This window comes from Ceratosolen solmsi, unplaced genomic scaffold, assembly GCF_000503995.2.
Source record: "Ceratosolen solmsi marchali unplaced genomic scaffold, CerSol_1.0 scaffold39, whole genome shotgun sequence".
Lineage (NCBI taxonomy): Eukaryota > Metazoa > Arthropoda > Insecta > Hymenoptera > Agaonidae > Ceratosolen > Ceratosolen solmsi.
This window is the reverse complement of record NW_011948433.1, coordinates 3,661,616-3,679,187: the sequence shown is the minus strand read 5'-3', so window position 1 is coordinate 3,679,187 and position 17,572 is coordinate 3,661,616. Positions and strand designations below refer to the sequence as shown.

Sequence of the window (17,572 nt, the reverse complement as noted above, 5' to 3'; positions counted from 1 at the left end):
TTTTCTGTTGTAGTACGTACTGTAGTTGTAGTTGGCTTAGATTTATTTTTTGGACACACCACATTGCGTGGATAATCACAAGAATCGGCTAATTTATTAAAAACCAATCCTGTATATGAATAAATAAAATTATAATTGATAGTAAAGATAATTAATAATTATTTTTTGATAAATTATACGTAAATACGCGGGCGCGCATGTGCGTGAACGTGAGTATTTATGTATGCATGCGTGCGTGCGTGCGTTTCTTTCTCTCTCTCTCCCTCCCTCTCTCTCTTTCTCCCTCTCTCTCTCTCTCTCTCTCTCTCTCTCTCTCTCTCTCTATATATATATATATATATATATATGTGTGTGTGTGTGTGTGTGTGTGTGTGTGTGTGTGTGGGCGCGTGCGTGCGCGTGTGTGAGGAGGTGTATTCAATTATAATTAAATATTTTATACCGGATGGGCAAGTAAATTGATTGGCTACAATTCCTAAACCACTTGGGCCACTATCCAAACACCAAAAATATTTTTTACAATCTCGTGGATGTTGAAAAAATCCTTCGTCTTCACATTTAAAATCTAAAAATGTAAGCAAATGTAAATAAAACAACATCATTTAAATTATGATTTAATGTAAGAAAAAGAAAAAAAAAGGAAAAAAGATAACTCGTATACAGTAATCTTACCACTACCAGGATCAGGAGTTGTAGGAGGCTCTGGTGTAGTTATTTTTTTACTAACAATTTTATGTATAGACGAAGATTCGGATGTTTGCTTTTTGAGTTTATCTCTCTCATTGATATTTAATCGTGTTCTGAAGCGATTTTTATTTGTAAGTAATCGGGGCCGCGTAGATTTTTGAGAAGACTTTGTCGATTCCACGTTTTCACTACTTTCGACATTATCATCGTCTGCTTCATCATCCGATTTATTTTCATTGTTCGTTTTAGAATTTAATCGATTTTTAGATTTAGAGAAATTCGACGGTCGTTTGCCGTTGGTTGCACGAGTAAGCGTATTTCGTCTATTATAAATAGTATTTAATTTTCGATTGTTAGATTGAGAATTGGATTTTGACGTTTCAGATACTCTGTTCGTTTTTCTTGTACTAATGGAATTAGGCCTTTCATCGATTTTTTGTTTCCTGCGACAGACATAACATTAATCACATTAATCACATACGCTAAATATAATTCACATATTTATCATATTCTTTTAATTTCTTATTCACCCATTTTCTTCAAAAAGAGCTTCCTTTGCCGCCTCGATTAAGGGATATGGGCGTCCGTGACATTTACCTCGAAAATCGTCATTGTCAATGGACCAAAACATTATTCCACCAAGTTTCTTTTCATTCACATACTGTGCTTTCGCTCGTACAATATCTTCGTCGTCATACCCTACCCACTGATTATTTTTATAAGCATAAGGACCCATGGCTTTAGGATTTGGTTTCTCGACAATCCAATCGTCTTTGCTTATACTTTCGCATATCTTCAAAGAGATACACAATGCCAATTGAATGTTTAATCAAATAAAAATATATTTACGAGTATAAAATACGTACTTCGTAATAAGCGAGATATCCCTTTTCTCGTGTTGCATCTCCTTCAGCGCCAGGTCCGTCAGCTGGCGATCCAAGAGCGTTCGCATCGTCATTAAAAAGAGTATAAGACCTTCCGTAAGTTGGAATGCCGACAACAATTTTCCCAGACGATGCACCACTCTTTATCAAATGTTTAATTGTATAATCCTAAATGAAGTTAGAGTCAAGTATAATTACAAAATACTTAATTAGTTATATGTAATATTAATAACAAAATATCAATGATAAGAAATTATCATTTGAGCGAATATAAATTCTCTCACAATTGTCAATTCGTTGTCATAGTTATATTCGTTATCTTCCTCGAGGGGATAAAGCGGGGAATGATGATTGACTGCTGGTTCATAAGCAGAATGATAATCATAAGACAGTAGATTAATGAAATCTAGATATTCATCCAATTTTGGAATATCGTAGCCTTTATCAATATATTCGATTCCCGCTGGTACAGCCATTGTAAGGAGAAGTCTTGGTCTTCCAGTTTTCGAAGACTCTTTTTCAAATTCTTCTCGAAGTTCCTAAATTATGAAGTTTCTCAATTATCAGATCGAACACATTCTTGAAAACACATTATCGATTAAAATAAACGAAGTAATACCTGTACAAGATTAGCATAGTTATCTCTATCCCGTGGCTTTCCTCCCTCTCTAAATGCTGGATATTCCCAATCGAGATCTAAACCATCGAAATGATTTTGTCGTAGAAATTTAACAGCACTTTTAACAAATTGTCTTCTTCTTTGAGGATCAGCGACCATAGGAGAAAATCGGTTAGAGCCTTCATTCCAGCCTCCAATGGCTAATAATGTTTTCAAATTTTTGTTATATGTTTTTAATCCGGTGAATTTTGCGTAACCTCCTGTAAAATATGACGTTCCTTCAGTTAGATCCTCGCTTAATGCCCGAAACATTTGTAGGATGTCGTGCTGAACGTTCATTCAATGAGCTTACCCTTATCAATATCTTGATATTTGTCAAATGGCTTTAAGGTATTATCTTTCGTGAATCCACCAAATGCATAAATCAAATGGGTACAAAGATAAGGATTGATATTTTGCGGTGAAAATTTTGCTGTTCCAGGCCTGTACACCGACCAATTCGTATAATAACAAACAACTCGTTTTTCTCCATCATCTATTTAAGATAATATTTTTGATTTCTTACAAAATCTCATTAGAATAAACTAAAATATAAGCTAAAATGCCTTTTGTGGCTGGATCTCGTAAGAAAATTTCCATTTTTCAGTAATTGACGTATAAACAATTGTATCTATAACGGTATTTTGCAATTAAAATTGACATTAACGATTGCTGCTATCACATTTTATTACCATTGAACAAATCGTTCATTGTCAATTAAAAAAAAAAGGGGAAAAAAAAAAATTTTCTTTACTGGCCTATAGGAAATTTCCTTTACTACGAACGAATAAACGAGACACGCAACAATTTGTAAACTCATAGCACAGGTTTATACGAATAAAGTGAAAAAGTCTAGTAGCTTCGAAATTAATTATTTATAGACCGCATTTGTGCATTCAAAGTTTAAATTAAAGGAAACGGATATATTGTAATCATAAAGCATTATATAATTTATTATATGTTGTTTTAAATAATTAAGCGAATTTAAGATAATATTTTGTTCGCTTATTTGCTATTGAATTAAAATTAGAACTTCATGAAAATGTATTATTTACCTTTCTAGTCTTGTAACGTATAAAATTGATAATTCACTTTTAATTCTATCAATTGGTTGATTTGTTAAATGAAATTTTTTATGAGAAACGTTACAATTACTTTCTTCGCATAAACATTAGATTATAAAGTAAATTTATTAGCCAATAACAAGTGATTCTCTTACTTTCATTTTCAAATAAGCTTGTAAATTTATGTAAAAAAAAAATAAAGAAGAAAGAAATCCATCACTATCTTTTAAATAGTAAAATTAAATATACAATTAAATAGTACATATTAAATTACGAGACTAGGATTTATCGTGAGAAATCGTTTAATGGAAAACAAAAAAAAAAAAAAAAAAAAATAAATAAATACAAAATACATATACAGGATTAGTCAAGAAGATGTTTATTTAGATATTTATACTTCTCATAAGCCTCGGCATAAACTTACCACATCTTGCGTTACTCGAAAGTAGAATCAGCAATAAAACTTGGGATCCAACAAGCGTCTTCTGTATAAGAAAAAATTAATATAAAATAATTTACAAAGGTAATTAAAATTAATTGAATTATCGATATGGATAAATAGGATATATTACATTTCGACGAAATATTGGAATCATCATGTACTAATTGTGCTTTGAGCAATTAATCTCAGATTTTAACGTAGCAATAAAATTAGTAATTGAATTAATATTAATAGTCCTTTTACAATGTATACATGGATTGATAGCGTTCTGTAGCAACGTTAAATCGAAGGAAATGTTGTAAAACGTAATTCCTTTTAATCTTCCAATCAATTGCAAAGTCGCCGAGGAAACGATTAGTCCGGATATCTAGTGAGTGCATAACTTCCTGTATAAAAACGGACGAGAAACCTTTCACATACATGATTATAAGCATGACGTGAATTTACTAAATAAATATATTTAAAGCTAATAAATTAAATTAAGCTTATCGAGAGTGTTTGACTACAACGCTTGTTATGTATTAAAATAGAAAAGAAAATGTAATATTCGAATATATACAATATTTCTCTCTACATAATTGCTTAAAGCCCGTAGAGTTAAAAGTGTAAATTTATTTTTACATAAGTACATGCCAATAATCAAGTATGTTGATTTAGCTAATTAATACAATATAATATTAATAATATCTAATCTACACATCGTCAAGTTATTATTTATGTCCTAGGTAAATAATTAAAAAAAAAAAAAAAACAAAATGATATTTCAATGAATGATTCGATTCATTAAGCATATTAGATGTATGCATATATGTATATATGTTTATATGTTTATATAACATATAGATATATATATATATATAATATAATCTAACGAGAATACTTTGAGAGCAAAATCATTAACATAATCCGTGTGATATATAACGGTATTCTGTGCTATGAATATGTTTATGAATTCAGTCATAGTAGAATGAATCTTTTTAATCGACATAGAATCGACATAGAACCTACAATTTCCACAAATAAAACTAACGGATGCGCACTCTTCGAGAAAGACGTACAAATCTGACGGAATATTTCCCTTGTTCTATTCGGTAGGCCATTAAAGGTTTCAATTTCAAGACTTCATACACACGACACAAACTGCATGACAATTCGATAAGAAACACAATAGCATTCTAAATTCAATAACGAAGATGGAAAATTATAATATCGTGTTATACAACAGCCGTTATAAGATTACTAAAAAAAATATCATCCATTTACCTTCAAACGATACCTGAATTTAAATCGTTTAATTCAAATTTTAAAATGGACGGTCGCCACTAGCTGTTACGACAAATAAAACTTTTAGAAATCGATGGTTTTATAATTTGCAATTATTCCTACAATGATACTATTTTGTTCACGCTAGAGCTACATCGGGGAGTGCACGCGTCACGAATCACAAACTTGTTATTAAAACTATTTATATAGATATGTACATTTATGGTAAAAGCAAAAATTAGAATGATCTAATGATTACAAAATCTTATATAAAAATAACCTATTATCTAAGGTTTCTATACTTTAGGCAAACATCAAATTCTTACATCCCACTAAACACCTACAGTCACTTTTTTTATATAGTTTGATGCCATAAAAAATTTCAAGTTGTCATCCGAGAATGTTTTCGACCATGACTGTCGATAAAACTAATTGATTTTGTATTTTCGATAAACAGGAAAGCCGATAATAAACTACAGTACACATCCGGCAAACACTTTCATCCCGCGTGTTTTAAAGGCTGAGATAGCTTTACTTTTCTATTTATTATTATTTAGAGATTTATTAGATTACATTAAATTTCAGATGTCATCGATAATTATGATAAAATAGTTATTATTTGTTAATGTTCGTGGATTACGCTCGTGATTTCTTGATCAATGTAATAGTTGTGCGACAAGAACGAGTATTCGAAGAAGAAAATATAGTGGAAACTATTAAAATACTTTACTTTCACCAAATCCTACTTAAGAAGTCTACAACTGCAAATTTGCATTTATATATATATACACATTTTTTTTTTTTTTTAACATTATAAGTAATAGTGTGAACCGCGCTATACAACTGCTTAACTTTCCAATTATTCATATTAATTAATACCAGCAGATTTTAAGTTTTTTTCTTTCTCTAGAATTGTTGTACAATACAAGTTGCATTAGACACTAATTAAATTGAATTAAATTATATAAATCCGTTTATAAATACATAAGCTTTAATACCGATGTAAGCAATTGCTGTCGCATATTAAGCAGCATGAAAGATAAGGCTCGTTAACATAATAAAATTAATGTAAATAATTACAAAAGAAATTGGCATCCAGGAATTATTGCCGACCCTTATCACATTTATTCTACACAACGATATATAAGGAATTGCATCGAAAATATTTAATCGGTGGCGGGGCATGAAGCTACGCGGAACCTACCACATGCCAAGATCCAAAAAAATAATTCAATACATGCTACGGTTTTCGCAGACCCCGAGCTACTAATTTCAAGTAAAAAGAAAAGTGGCAAAAAAAAAAAAAAGCAAAAGCAAAAGCACTGGAGCTATTTCCGCGGCTTCCCCTGCAAGATGCGAGGCCGTGACACACAGAGAGAACCACTTCTCGTTACGTAATAGGCAAACACGTCCGTCCGTCAATTCGCTCAGGCCGTGGAAAGGAGAAAGCGAGAAAGACAAGAAGGAGCGACCGAGTACGCAACGATCTCTCCGTGGCGTTTACTTTCTCAGCGATCGCCGGCGTTATTATGGGCCCGTCCAGATGCCGGCCAACGTAACGGCGCGTTACGAGGCAGACGTTCGTTAACGAGACGGATCGACCAACATCCACTATGACTATGAATAGCCGACAATGGATGGGAGGGCGTGGCGCAGCGGGAGTGTGTTGTCTTCGGGTGTATGGAGGGGTGGGGGAGGGGTGGGAGGGGGTGGGGAGGTATACTTAATTAGAACGTGGATCTTCCTTGCGTTGAGCGAGAGATCGCGCGGTCCGATGGGCCTTTGCATTTACATCCACGATGAGGGCGACGCGTGCTTGCATGTGTAATTCAGCGGGTCCGATGCACTTGCGCTTGCAGAACAAGGAGTCCGTAGCCAATCGAGTTGCGGCGTGTAAACTTATAATTGGACTGGCGGTGGAAATTTTTACCGCCGTTTTACGATGCTGTCCGCGTATAGCGCGGAGTTGTCCTCGCGGCAACACGAATTCAATGAACAAAAAACCTCGCTTTGGCATTACGACTCTTTTTGCGAAACTTGGTTCGTCGCACCCCGAGTGATTTACGTCGCCGATGAAATTACGAATTCGGTATTTGTAATTCTGATCGGCGACTACGGCGATCCTCAACTACCATAACGTCGATTTAACCCTCTGCACGCTCGTTTCGTATTATTTAATAACGGTGTGGAAATCCTTTTTGTGAAATGAAAATGATCATTATCATTCAGAATCAGATCCGGCTGATCCGTTGGGTATCTATTGTTAGGATCGCCTATTGCGGCACTCCGATTTTGCAATCCTTTATATGAAAGAACTCGTACATCTGGGGCATCGTCAATTAGCTTAAGTATTAATGTACCTTGAGCGAATCGGATTATCCTGGGCTTATTGAGGGATATTATTGTTGAATGAGCAAGATGAAATTGGATAAACCGTGTATCTCGGCAAAAGAAAATTCGAATCTCCGGGTCAGATCCGAAAGAAAAAACAAAAGTAAATTACTGACGCGATTATAAATCTTAATTTTCAAGTAAAGAAAATTAAAACAAAGTGGTAGCCAAGGATATTGCGGGTCGTTTAAAAAAAAAAAAAAAAAAGGCTAATACCGGAGAAATGGAATATGCAGATGGATGGTTATTCAATTTTTTTTCTCCACACTTAAGCGTTTAATTATCTGCACGCCTATAACTTACTACCGCAAAGTTTTTCGTGATTTTGTCGATATTCGAATACTGGCAGGTAAAACCCGCTGAAACTCGTTCGCCAACCGGAATATCGGAATGCGGGGTCGAGGAAAATGATTTTTTTGACCTCCCAACGAGCTGGTCATGTACCTCGTTTGTATACGACTATCTGCACTCATATACGGTTTTATGCAGAGAGAGAGAGAGAGAGAGAGAGAGAGAGAGAGAGAGAGACGTGCATCGAAATTCCAGAGCCAAGGTCTCGAGCTTCTCTTCATGCCGATTTCGATATAAATAGTTTATCCTGAATAGCTATATGCATTGAGCGCCTAAAGTATTAAAAGGCTGATTTGTATTCGTTTTTTTTTTTTTTTTTTTTACATCATTCTTGGGATAATGAAAATTTACACTCGTGAAATATTTCCTCCGTTTCCTACGTGCCTATGAATTTCAAAATATCAAACCTCCTTACCAACAGCACGATAATAACCTTTAAATTTTACACGTTCCATCTCATTGAAAACCTCGTTTTTCGAAAGAACGCAGTAATGACATTGGAAAAATTGATTTTGACATCGTGTGTACTTTGAGGTACGTTAAAATATCTGCAATTGGCGGGGAAGGGACGGACGAGGAGGACATTTTAAGTATTATAAGCGTAGTCTGTGACATAACAAAGATTGCACATTCATACTTGGCGTAATTACGATACGAGTCTCGATCATCCCCACTCTTCCACCCCACCCCCACCTTCACCGCGTCCCTCTATCAGTTACCCATCCTGATCTGTCCCTGACTCGTTCAATGCTCTCAATTAAAAAGCGCTTCGGGTAAGATGGCAAGTAAATTCGCTTTTGTTCGGATTTCCCTTACGTGTGTGGACCTTCGTATCTCGTATATGTTGCCTTAACGAGTGACGCACGCGAACAATGGGAGCCGCGAACACACGGCGCCTTCTCACCCTCCACCAACAATGCGAATTGCAGCGCCGTCACGCGCAATGAAGAAAAGAGCGGGATAACGTGGAGAAGTGGTGTAACGTCTAAATGGAGATAATCTCGAGCGTCGGGGCACGTTTTCTCGTTTGGGCGCGGTCGTCCGCAAAAATTCGAGCCCGATGAATCACGTCACTGTGAGACGTGCGCGCTGCGGACGTTTAAACGTACCCGCGCCCCCTTCTCCACCACCTCCTCCTCTTCCGCCACCTTCTCTGCCGCCTTATACAAAACGACTTATTCACGAGACGGGCGCACAAGAGACGCTTGCGCAACGGAAATGATCCGCGAGCTTCGTTAAAGCCGCGATTGCCAATTATCCGGTGCGCGTCCGGTATTTCCGATAAGCGACGTAGTGCGCGACGCTCGGGATACGCGCCCGATCCCTTTTACTTTCGCTTAGCGAGAAAAGCTTGGCGGCCGTGAGCACGATTCACGCGAAGAGGGGATCGTCTGTCTCTTTATTCCTTGCCTCAACTTCGCCTTAGCCGAGATACGAGAAGTGCTGGCTATTAGAAGGGCCGGGCCTCGATGGAAGTGATGCTTGTCCGCCGCCGCATTTTTGAATTATGCTAATGTTTATACATAGAGGTTAACTATGATTGGCTTGAGTTTCGTTTAAAATGCTAATCATCCTACTAGATCGATAAATAAGATTTTCTCTGCGCACAGCACTCGTCTCTCTCTCTCTCTCTCTCTCTCTCTCTCTCTCTCTCTCTATATATATATATATATATATATATATATATATATATCTAACGCGCAGATCGACACTTTTATATTGTTATGATAATGAAAATAACTCGCCAGTTTAGACAACGTGACGAGCCACTTTAGATTCAGCCGCCGTAAATAAGGATATATGAAAATATTCTCGGAGACTCGGTAATTGTGCTCGCGGTTAAGAGGTTCTCCTTTTGGGGCATATTCGTAACAAAGAGATTTCTCGTTCGCTCAAATTTTCGCCTCCACGGACACTCATTTCACCAACGACAGACCCAACGAGCAAGGAAAAGGGGCTCACATCTCGGCCTCTCATTTGTACGTCATTAACTCGCAAAGGGGGACAGCGACTGGGAAGAAAGAGTACGTCGGGCGAGAGAGGGGGAGAACGAAATTTCTCCGGTGATACGATTATCGCGAAATTCCATATATCGCGTTTAAAAATCCTTTAGAAAAGTCATAGTGTAATAACGGTTGTGCGCTTAGTGCTTAGCAACGACCTCTCCAGCTCCCAACGAGTCCCAGAGGCGCGAAAGCAATTCATGGTCGAAATCTAATTTGACGCCCATCCACTACGGGACACTTGAAATCGGCCGTTGTATCAGCTCGAATGTAAAAGTCAGCCTAATCCTGAACAAATTCCCGATAAATCTCTCGGGGCGCACCTTCTCCTGAAGCGCGCGACCATCGCGAGAAGAAAGGCGATAATTCGCGCGATAGGGACTCGGGGGAGGGAGAAGGAAAGAGAGCCATTTGAATGGCCACAAGGAGAAATTGAAGTGGCGCGATAATAGAAGAGAGTAGAATGTATTAACGACGAGGCCGTGTAAATTGTGGAAGCGCTCGTAAATGTCGCTGTTTACAACAACACCTGGGAGATCAAGATCCGATTGGGGTGGGGAATTGTATGTGTGTGTGTGGGGGGGGGGGGGGTCTGGAAAAAGAGGAGAGGATTTATTCAAATGATTAATCGTTAATTAGAGCCGTGGGTTGTTGTAGATATAGTGAAGCGATTCAATGAAGTAGCACTGATCGAAGAAGCTTTGTAATTTGTAAAATCAGCCGTATGAATTTTATTCGGAATTTCACGACTTTCAATTTACACCGCTTTGGCCTATTTCTCTTGACAGTTCGTTGTTTAGTAATTGTGGACTCTTTTTTCTTACTTAATATGATGAGCTCCACGACTTCATAAACGACTAGGTTCGATCATTCTCAGAGCGACTAGAAGAGTCGTATATGTAACTTTGCCTTCGTTACGATTGAAAAGACGGAGAGCCGTTAATGATGGTTCCCACGTGCCGCTTAACGGACTTATAATATCAAATACTTTTGCATAAGCGGTAGAACGAATACACGTGGAATATTCTCGCGTCCGCTGGCCTACAATTCGTATTTTCCCGTCTCTAGCGCATTACGTCCACACGAACGAGACGAAAATTCGCGAGCATGGACAATTCGCGCTTACCTCTCGGACCGCGTGATTGGCCTCTCAGATGCATTAACCGTTGATTTAACGTGTTTTGCAAGAGATGCGGATACAACAAAAGGCCCAACCACTGATCCATTCGCGTGATTCCGATAATCCGACGAAACGAACGGGCTGGTCGAGGAGCGAGCATCGCCGAATAATAATCGAAAGTGAAATCGCAGGACGAAATTTGGTTAGAAGCGTCGCTAGAGTACGCATACGCTACAGTATTCGTCGCAGCTAAGGTCAGAGACGCTTCAACACGGGGGGAGATGAGGATTCGCGCTGGCTTTCACTCGACTCACGTGGAAATGAGGCGACGAACGCGCACCGACTGGCTTTTACCAGCGTCGAGAGGCGCTCTCTAATTGTTCGTTAATGGCTCCATTCGCTTTTTCTTTGCGACGACGATTTTCCAGTGGCGCTCGCCTACCGGAATATTCAGTAGCGTGCGCGTGCGTGCTCCAACGATGAGCGAGGCGTTCCGATTTAACTAGGAAACTGTCTCTTCGCGAAAATTGAAGATGAGACGCGGTCGATGTCGATCGTCAATTACACGGCGAATCTTCAAGGATTTATGATTTTTACTTTCGTTATGCTGCCGACTTTAATAAATGGTCACGGATTCCCCGACTCTTTGTTTTATGCATGTGTGAACAAAAATCTAATTATACTACTTTCACCGCGGAGAATATTGTCGTATGATATAACGCCGCTACATTCTAAATGTTTCTCTTCGCGCCAGCTCCGTTTTTCTTATTCAAAGATCCGAAAGACGAAAAATGGGGAAATCGGTGGAAGTATCGGAGATAAGGTTACGCGCGCACGATAAAGGAAGTGAGAGAGAGAGAGAGAATGTGAGATATCTTTCCGATACGATCGGCCGGTTAGTTGAGCTTGAATAATATGATAAGATTTATGGAGAAAGGGTAATAAGATTTTTTTCAATGAAATATCGTTTGTAAGGGTCGATAAACTCCTAATAATCATTCATTTAATTGATAAAAGCATTCTGAAAAAGTAGTGATAAAACTGTGATGCGAGATTTTTTTTTTTTTTTTAATTTAATGGAAAAGATACTGCTTTAGAATAGAGAGCTTTCTTTAATTTGCTTTCTCAATCAATTTTGCCTGATACAGTGTCAACGATTTTTCGTACTTTAAACACGTATTCGGGTGCGATCTGTCGATGTAATAAATAAAATAAATTATCTAATTTCCAAAAGAATGTATTTATCGATATCATGAATGTCCTCGGCGACATTGGCTACGTACAATGTAAATTATGATGCGAGTTCATAATTTAAGCTAACCTAAATAAGAAATAAATCAAATAACGTACTCATTTATCATTTAAAGAGCATTAAGAAAAGATAATTAATTGTAATTAATATTTAAAATAATATTTATAGAAAATTCTGAGTATTATTGATTTACGATTATTTCAACAGTAAACTAAAAATCTATAAGATAATTTTACGCTTTTTTTGAACGATATTATGGGAAATTTTTAAAACAATATGACTATATACATAACTTCATTTACTTAAGTAATTTGATAGAAAGGAGATATTTACAAATTTTAGCACTTTATTGAATATATTCCAAGTAAATTATTATTATACTTAGTTTATATTTATTTTTTTATGAGATACTACCGCCTGGCATCGATTTTCTAGGTACACTCTAATAACAAATTAATTTTCTCTTTTTAAATATATTTAAATATAATACTTTTTCTTGGGATATTTATAAAGTTCAAAAGCTAAAGAATAGGCATTATAATTATAAAGTATTAAAAATAAATTTTCACTTGGAAAATTTTCAATATTTTAAATCATAAAGCATGTCGAATATTCCCGAGAGTGCAAATATAATTATTATACCATTACATTTCCAAGTACGGAAAAAAGTTTTATTTAACCTATAATTTTGTAATTGTTATTGTTAACGATAGAATTTTATATTCATCTTCCAATTAATATCCACCCAATAAAATATATTTCAAGCAGCGTGAATAGAAAGCTGCGTTTGATATCGACAGATTATTTTTCCTCGATTGACGTGAATGTAATTATTTTATTTAGAAAGTGATATAGATACTACCTTTTTATACGTTATACAAATAAATAATTATTGATATCATAATGTAATTAAACACAGAGAAAATACTATCATATATCGATTTCTTAAGTATAAAAATAACTTTTACAAGAATATTTTCTAATTTTTTCGATACTAAGTAGCACATGGGATGCAAAAAAATATATATACGTATGATAAATGAACATGAATCAATAAATTAATAAATAAACACACACACATACACACACACACACACATCAGATATACGTATTTATACATATAAGAAATATTTTAAAAAAGCTCTTGCAATTACGTATGAAAGCATGTAGAAGAGCAACCCCATTATCCTATGCATTTAAGGATGCATTTATCAGAACGTTCAATTCGTTAAAAGAAAAAGAGAAAAAAAAAGAAGAAGCTTAAATAAACCAGACGGGTCCAATGACCATATAAACATAAACAAACCATAGAACTAACTATTCGTATAAAAAGTTCGACCGGCGATAGTAACGATTGCCGCGCGTAAAGGGAAAAAAGAGTTGCCTAATAAGCGCTATGACTTAATTACGTATCCTAATTGAAAGCAAAGAGAGCGGCGGATTTCGCAGGATGACGAAAAGCTGTCGCGTGAATCGCTGAAAAAAGTCGAAGTGCGTTTAAATGGCTGTAAACGGCCGAGCGCAATACAGTTAACGGCACGCGCACTTTAACGTTTAATGTCGGACAGGACACATTGAAATTTTGCCGGCCGACCGCCTCGATGGTAATTGTTTTGAATATATTCCGAACCCCCTGCTTTCGCAAATCCCAACATTTTTTATTGTCTCATTGGCGCTCGATTAAAAGTTTCACATGCCGTAACTCCCTTCTTTCCATTTATAAGAACTACATTGATACATAAGCCAGCGTACATTATAGACAATTGCACAATTTCATTCTATGCTTATGTATATATATATATATATATATATATATATATATATATATATCGTATACATACATTATAATTAATACATAAATATGCTTTACTAGAATTTTCTAATTAATACTGTGAGGATAAAAATAGCTTTAAAATAGTTACATCAGCTTATAAAGCTTATAAAAAAAAAATGGCAAACCAAAATCGTATCTACATAATCATGAAGAATGTCATTTAACATATTACAGCCATAATTGTAAAAGCTTATATAAATCTAATGAAAATTATCAAACAGAAACTCATTAATATACGATGTAATACTTTTCGTAAAAATACCTGCGGTTTGCCCTCTTTCGTTGCGTACAAATTATAATTTATTAAATGATAGTTTTATTTTAAACATAAGCTCGGTTGTATATCACAAAATATAATAATACACAATGGAAGTACACACGTAAAGGACTTTTCTATATTTTTAAGTCTTACTAAGAATCGTCATGAAATTATTGAAATAATTATAAAGACTTTGCGTGGTACACATTTATTTATTTATTAATTAAGCAGAGCAATTTTATTGGCATTCTATTAATAATAGATTTAACTAATCTTTTAACTTTTAGCCATTTTTTATTATCGTTCACGTAATGTACATCGCTTATATATTGAAGATCATTACGCTTGTGAATTGTCAAAATAAAAAAAAAAAAAAAAATCGCTTTAGCTGCCGATCGACGCGCAATACGTGCAATGGTTTTCACATATACGAGTTTGCATCCTAACCCGCCGAAAATTGTAACGAAAATTGAAAATTGGCTGGTCGAATGTAATACTGCGGCTTGACGTGCCCAATACATATGTACATTAACTAAGTAGGCGCAATCGTACGGATGCTTTTAAATCCGTCATTATCATTATATAAGGAATCCTAACAAGGACAGAGAAGAAGATGTGCCAGAAAGCACTTATAGAGCACGGCAGTTCGCCACTTTCGGACAATTGTGCAACTTGGCTCAAAACTCAAAATCCCCGTTACCGCCAAAGACAATACGCCGAAGCGTAAAAACGCATTGTCCCTTACCCAATCCATGTTGCCGAAGAAGAGGCGCGTTACGCGCAGATTCCCAGCTGCAGCGAGCGAAATATCGAGCTCACGGTAGAGTGAGCAGCATTTTCCACTGCTGCCAATGTAATCCCGTCGCAATCCCGTCGCCGGCAATCACTATCCCGCGAGGCTCGCGAACAAAGGGTGGCGCGCGTCTTCGATTGCGACAAGACGGAAGCTTGACGTGCACGCTTTTGCACATCAACGCGGACTGACGGAGGCCCAGCACCGAACCGGCCCGAGAGGTTTCGCCTTCGCTCCACACGCGGGGATAACTCACAAACCTACCTTCGACGAGATTCTCCTCTCCCTTCCCTCCCACCCTGGCCACGCCACACATTCCCCTGTCGTACGCCGCACCTCACCCGACCGCCCGTTCCCTCCCGGGCAGCCGCTTCCCCACCTATCGTCGGGACTGTTACTTTCATGGGTCGGTCGCTAGCTCGCGGCAACAACAGCGACAGGAGCTGCCGCGGCCCCCACTGATGCCGCAGCCGCAGCCGCCGCCGCCGCCGCCGTCTTCGTTTTCATTTCCATCTCGGCATCCTCGGCCAGGGCCCACGGTGAAAGGAAGACATTTCCAGTTTCGCTGCTCCCCCGCTGACCCTCCCTCCCACATATAATTATTGATCCGTCGCACGCATCGCACCTACGACTCCGATTACGCTCGAGTCCCACGCGCGCGACTACGTGATGAGCGCGCAGGTGCATCCCAATAGCAGGGGATGGATGGGCCCAGCAGACTGCCCCGTGCCTATCGTTTTGGGACGAAGAACGATTGTAAAATTTTATATATATATATATATATATCGAACACGGGACGACGAACTTCCTTTACCTGCCAAGTCGCTAATTCGTCAGCTTAGTTGAATCCGAAGCTAATTGGTAAGAATGAATGACTTGGGGTTTCTATTTATCTCCAACCGCGCCTTACAACTCGTCACTGTCTCGGGAGAAAACTCATTTCGTTCGCGAAAATATTTCATACACAACCATCAATCATTGCATATCTCGCTGAAAGTTGATATCGCGGCTATATAATTTTGCTATTCGTGCATCCAAGGCAACGCGGTCTCGATTGCGCGTCCGAGAGCCGAGAAGCAATACGAAATTCTGCAACTTACGTGACAAACGTTATTCTTTAAAGTCGATGAATTATTTCGGATTTACAATGTCCATCATTGAGGATCATCGTATCTCCTGAAATTTAATCGAACGAATATAATTAGTTGTGCACGTATTAAGATTGCACAGCGGAAAATTTTAAAATAGTTAGAGGCGAGTTCTATTAGAAAATGTGGTGCCTTACAACAACAATCTTACCACGCAAGATTAATTCTACCCGATGTATGTACGTACTTTTCTCGCGATACTTAATCGACGCGGATAATATTACTCGACTACTTTTCAAGGTTAAAGCGAACAGTTTATCTATTTATTTATTTATTTTTTTTTTGTTTTTTTTTTTTTTTATAATTTAAAAAGATTTGAGTCATAAATTTAAATGTCACTGGCTTTTTTACAACTCGCCATGAATTTCTTTATATACCGATACATTGCTGCTATGTGATTTAATTGGCAATGTCGATGTGTTTCACGAGCATCGGCTGTATATTTTTAACTTTCTCTATAAATGATAAAAGATCTTCCATATTCAAATAGATAGATTTTGAAAAGTACCATAACACAAGGAAATTATCATAATAGCGGCATACCATAACTGTAGACAAGCAAAATTCGACTGACGGATTAAAAAAAAAAAGAAACCCTCTGAACATACGGTTAATTATCAATTAATCAATGTTCGATTCACTACTTTTATAGATTTAATAATATTTTATATAAATTGTTATTACAATATTAATATTCTCTCATTGTATTAGCGTCGTAATTTTCATATTATCCACATTAACCGTAACGTACATATCAGTAAAGCACCAACGATAAATCATAAGTCATAGCGCATGTCGAAATTTCATAATTGAGGCTTGTGCCTCAATCCGAATTTTAAATTTCTCATTTACTAAATAAAATTTTCTTCCACACAGCTGAAGCGTACGAAATAAACAATATTACGCGTAGGACAGGCTTACGACTGTAATAATCATTAGGATCGATTTTTATACCTCGCTTGTGACTTTTTCTTTTTATTCTTCTTTTTTTTTGTTATTCGATTTTTTTAAATAGGCTGCAAAGTTTTCTTAAATAATGTATAAACAGTAGGAAAATACTGCTATATCGAATATAAATAAAAATATTTTTAGTTTAGTCTATATTTTTTTCGATAAAATTCGATAAATTCGATATTTTTAACTTACAAAGCAAGTGGTTTCTTCATTGTACCTTATAGAAAGGAAAGAAAAGAAAAGTAAACATGATAATAATTTTACTCCATTTACGCCTCCTGGCACTGCACTTTTTATAATTTAAGACCATAAGACGTTATCGCGCTAAATGCATATATCGTCGATTTACAGTGAGAAGCTTTTACACAAGGATGTCGCAATTATTTCACGGCGCATATCCATCGGCGTTGACGAGGCTAAAAATATGTGTCCATTTAGATGCAATAAAAGCTGCTTCTCATCATCGCTT

General features: G+C 36.8%; 1 protein-coding gene across 1 annotated transcript in view; it reads right to left on the bottom strand.

The window, feature by feature from the left end:
• Positions 1–15,176, bottom strand: part of LOC105364647 (uncharacterized) — a 23,345-nt gene extending 8,169 nt beyond the window's left edge. Inside the window, 11 exon segments of the mRNA XM_011502626.1 lie at positions 1–4; positions 6–109; positions 443–565; positions 673–1,130; positions 1,218–1,480; positions 1,554–1,739; positions 1,856–2,110; positions 2,191–2,450; positions 2,543–2,725; positions 3,718–3,778; positions 14,954–15,176. The exon segment at positions 1–4 is cut by the window's left edge and continues 330 nt beyond it. Coding sequence (XP_011500928.1) covers positions 1–4; positions 6–109; positions 443–565; positions 673–1,130; positions 1,218–1,480; positions 1,554–1,739; positions 1,856–2,110; positions 2,191–2,450; positions 2,543–2,725; positions 3,718–3,778; positions 14,954–14,962 — 1,906 coding nt within the window. The 5' untranslated portion in view covers positions 14,963–15,176.
• Between the last annotated feature and the right edge of the window lie 2,396 nt (positions 15,177–17,572).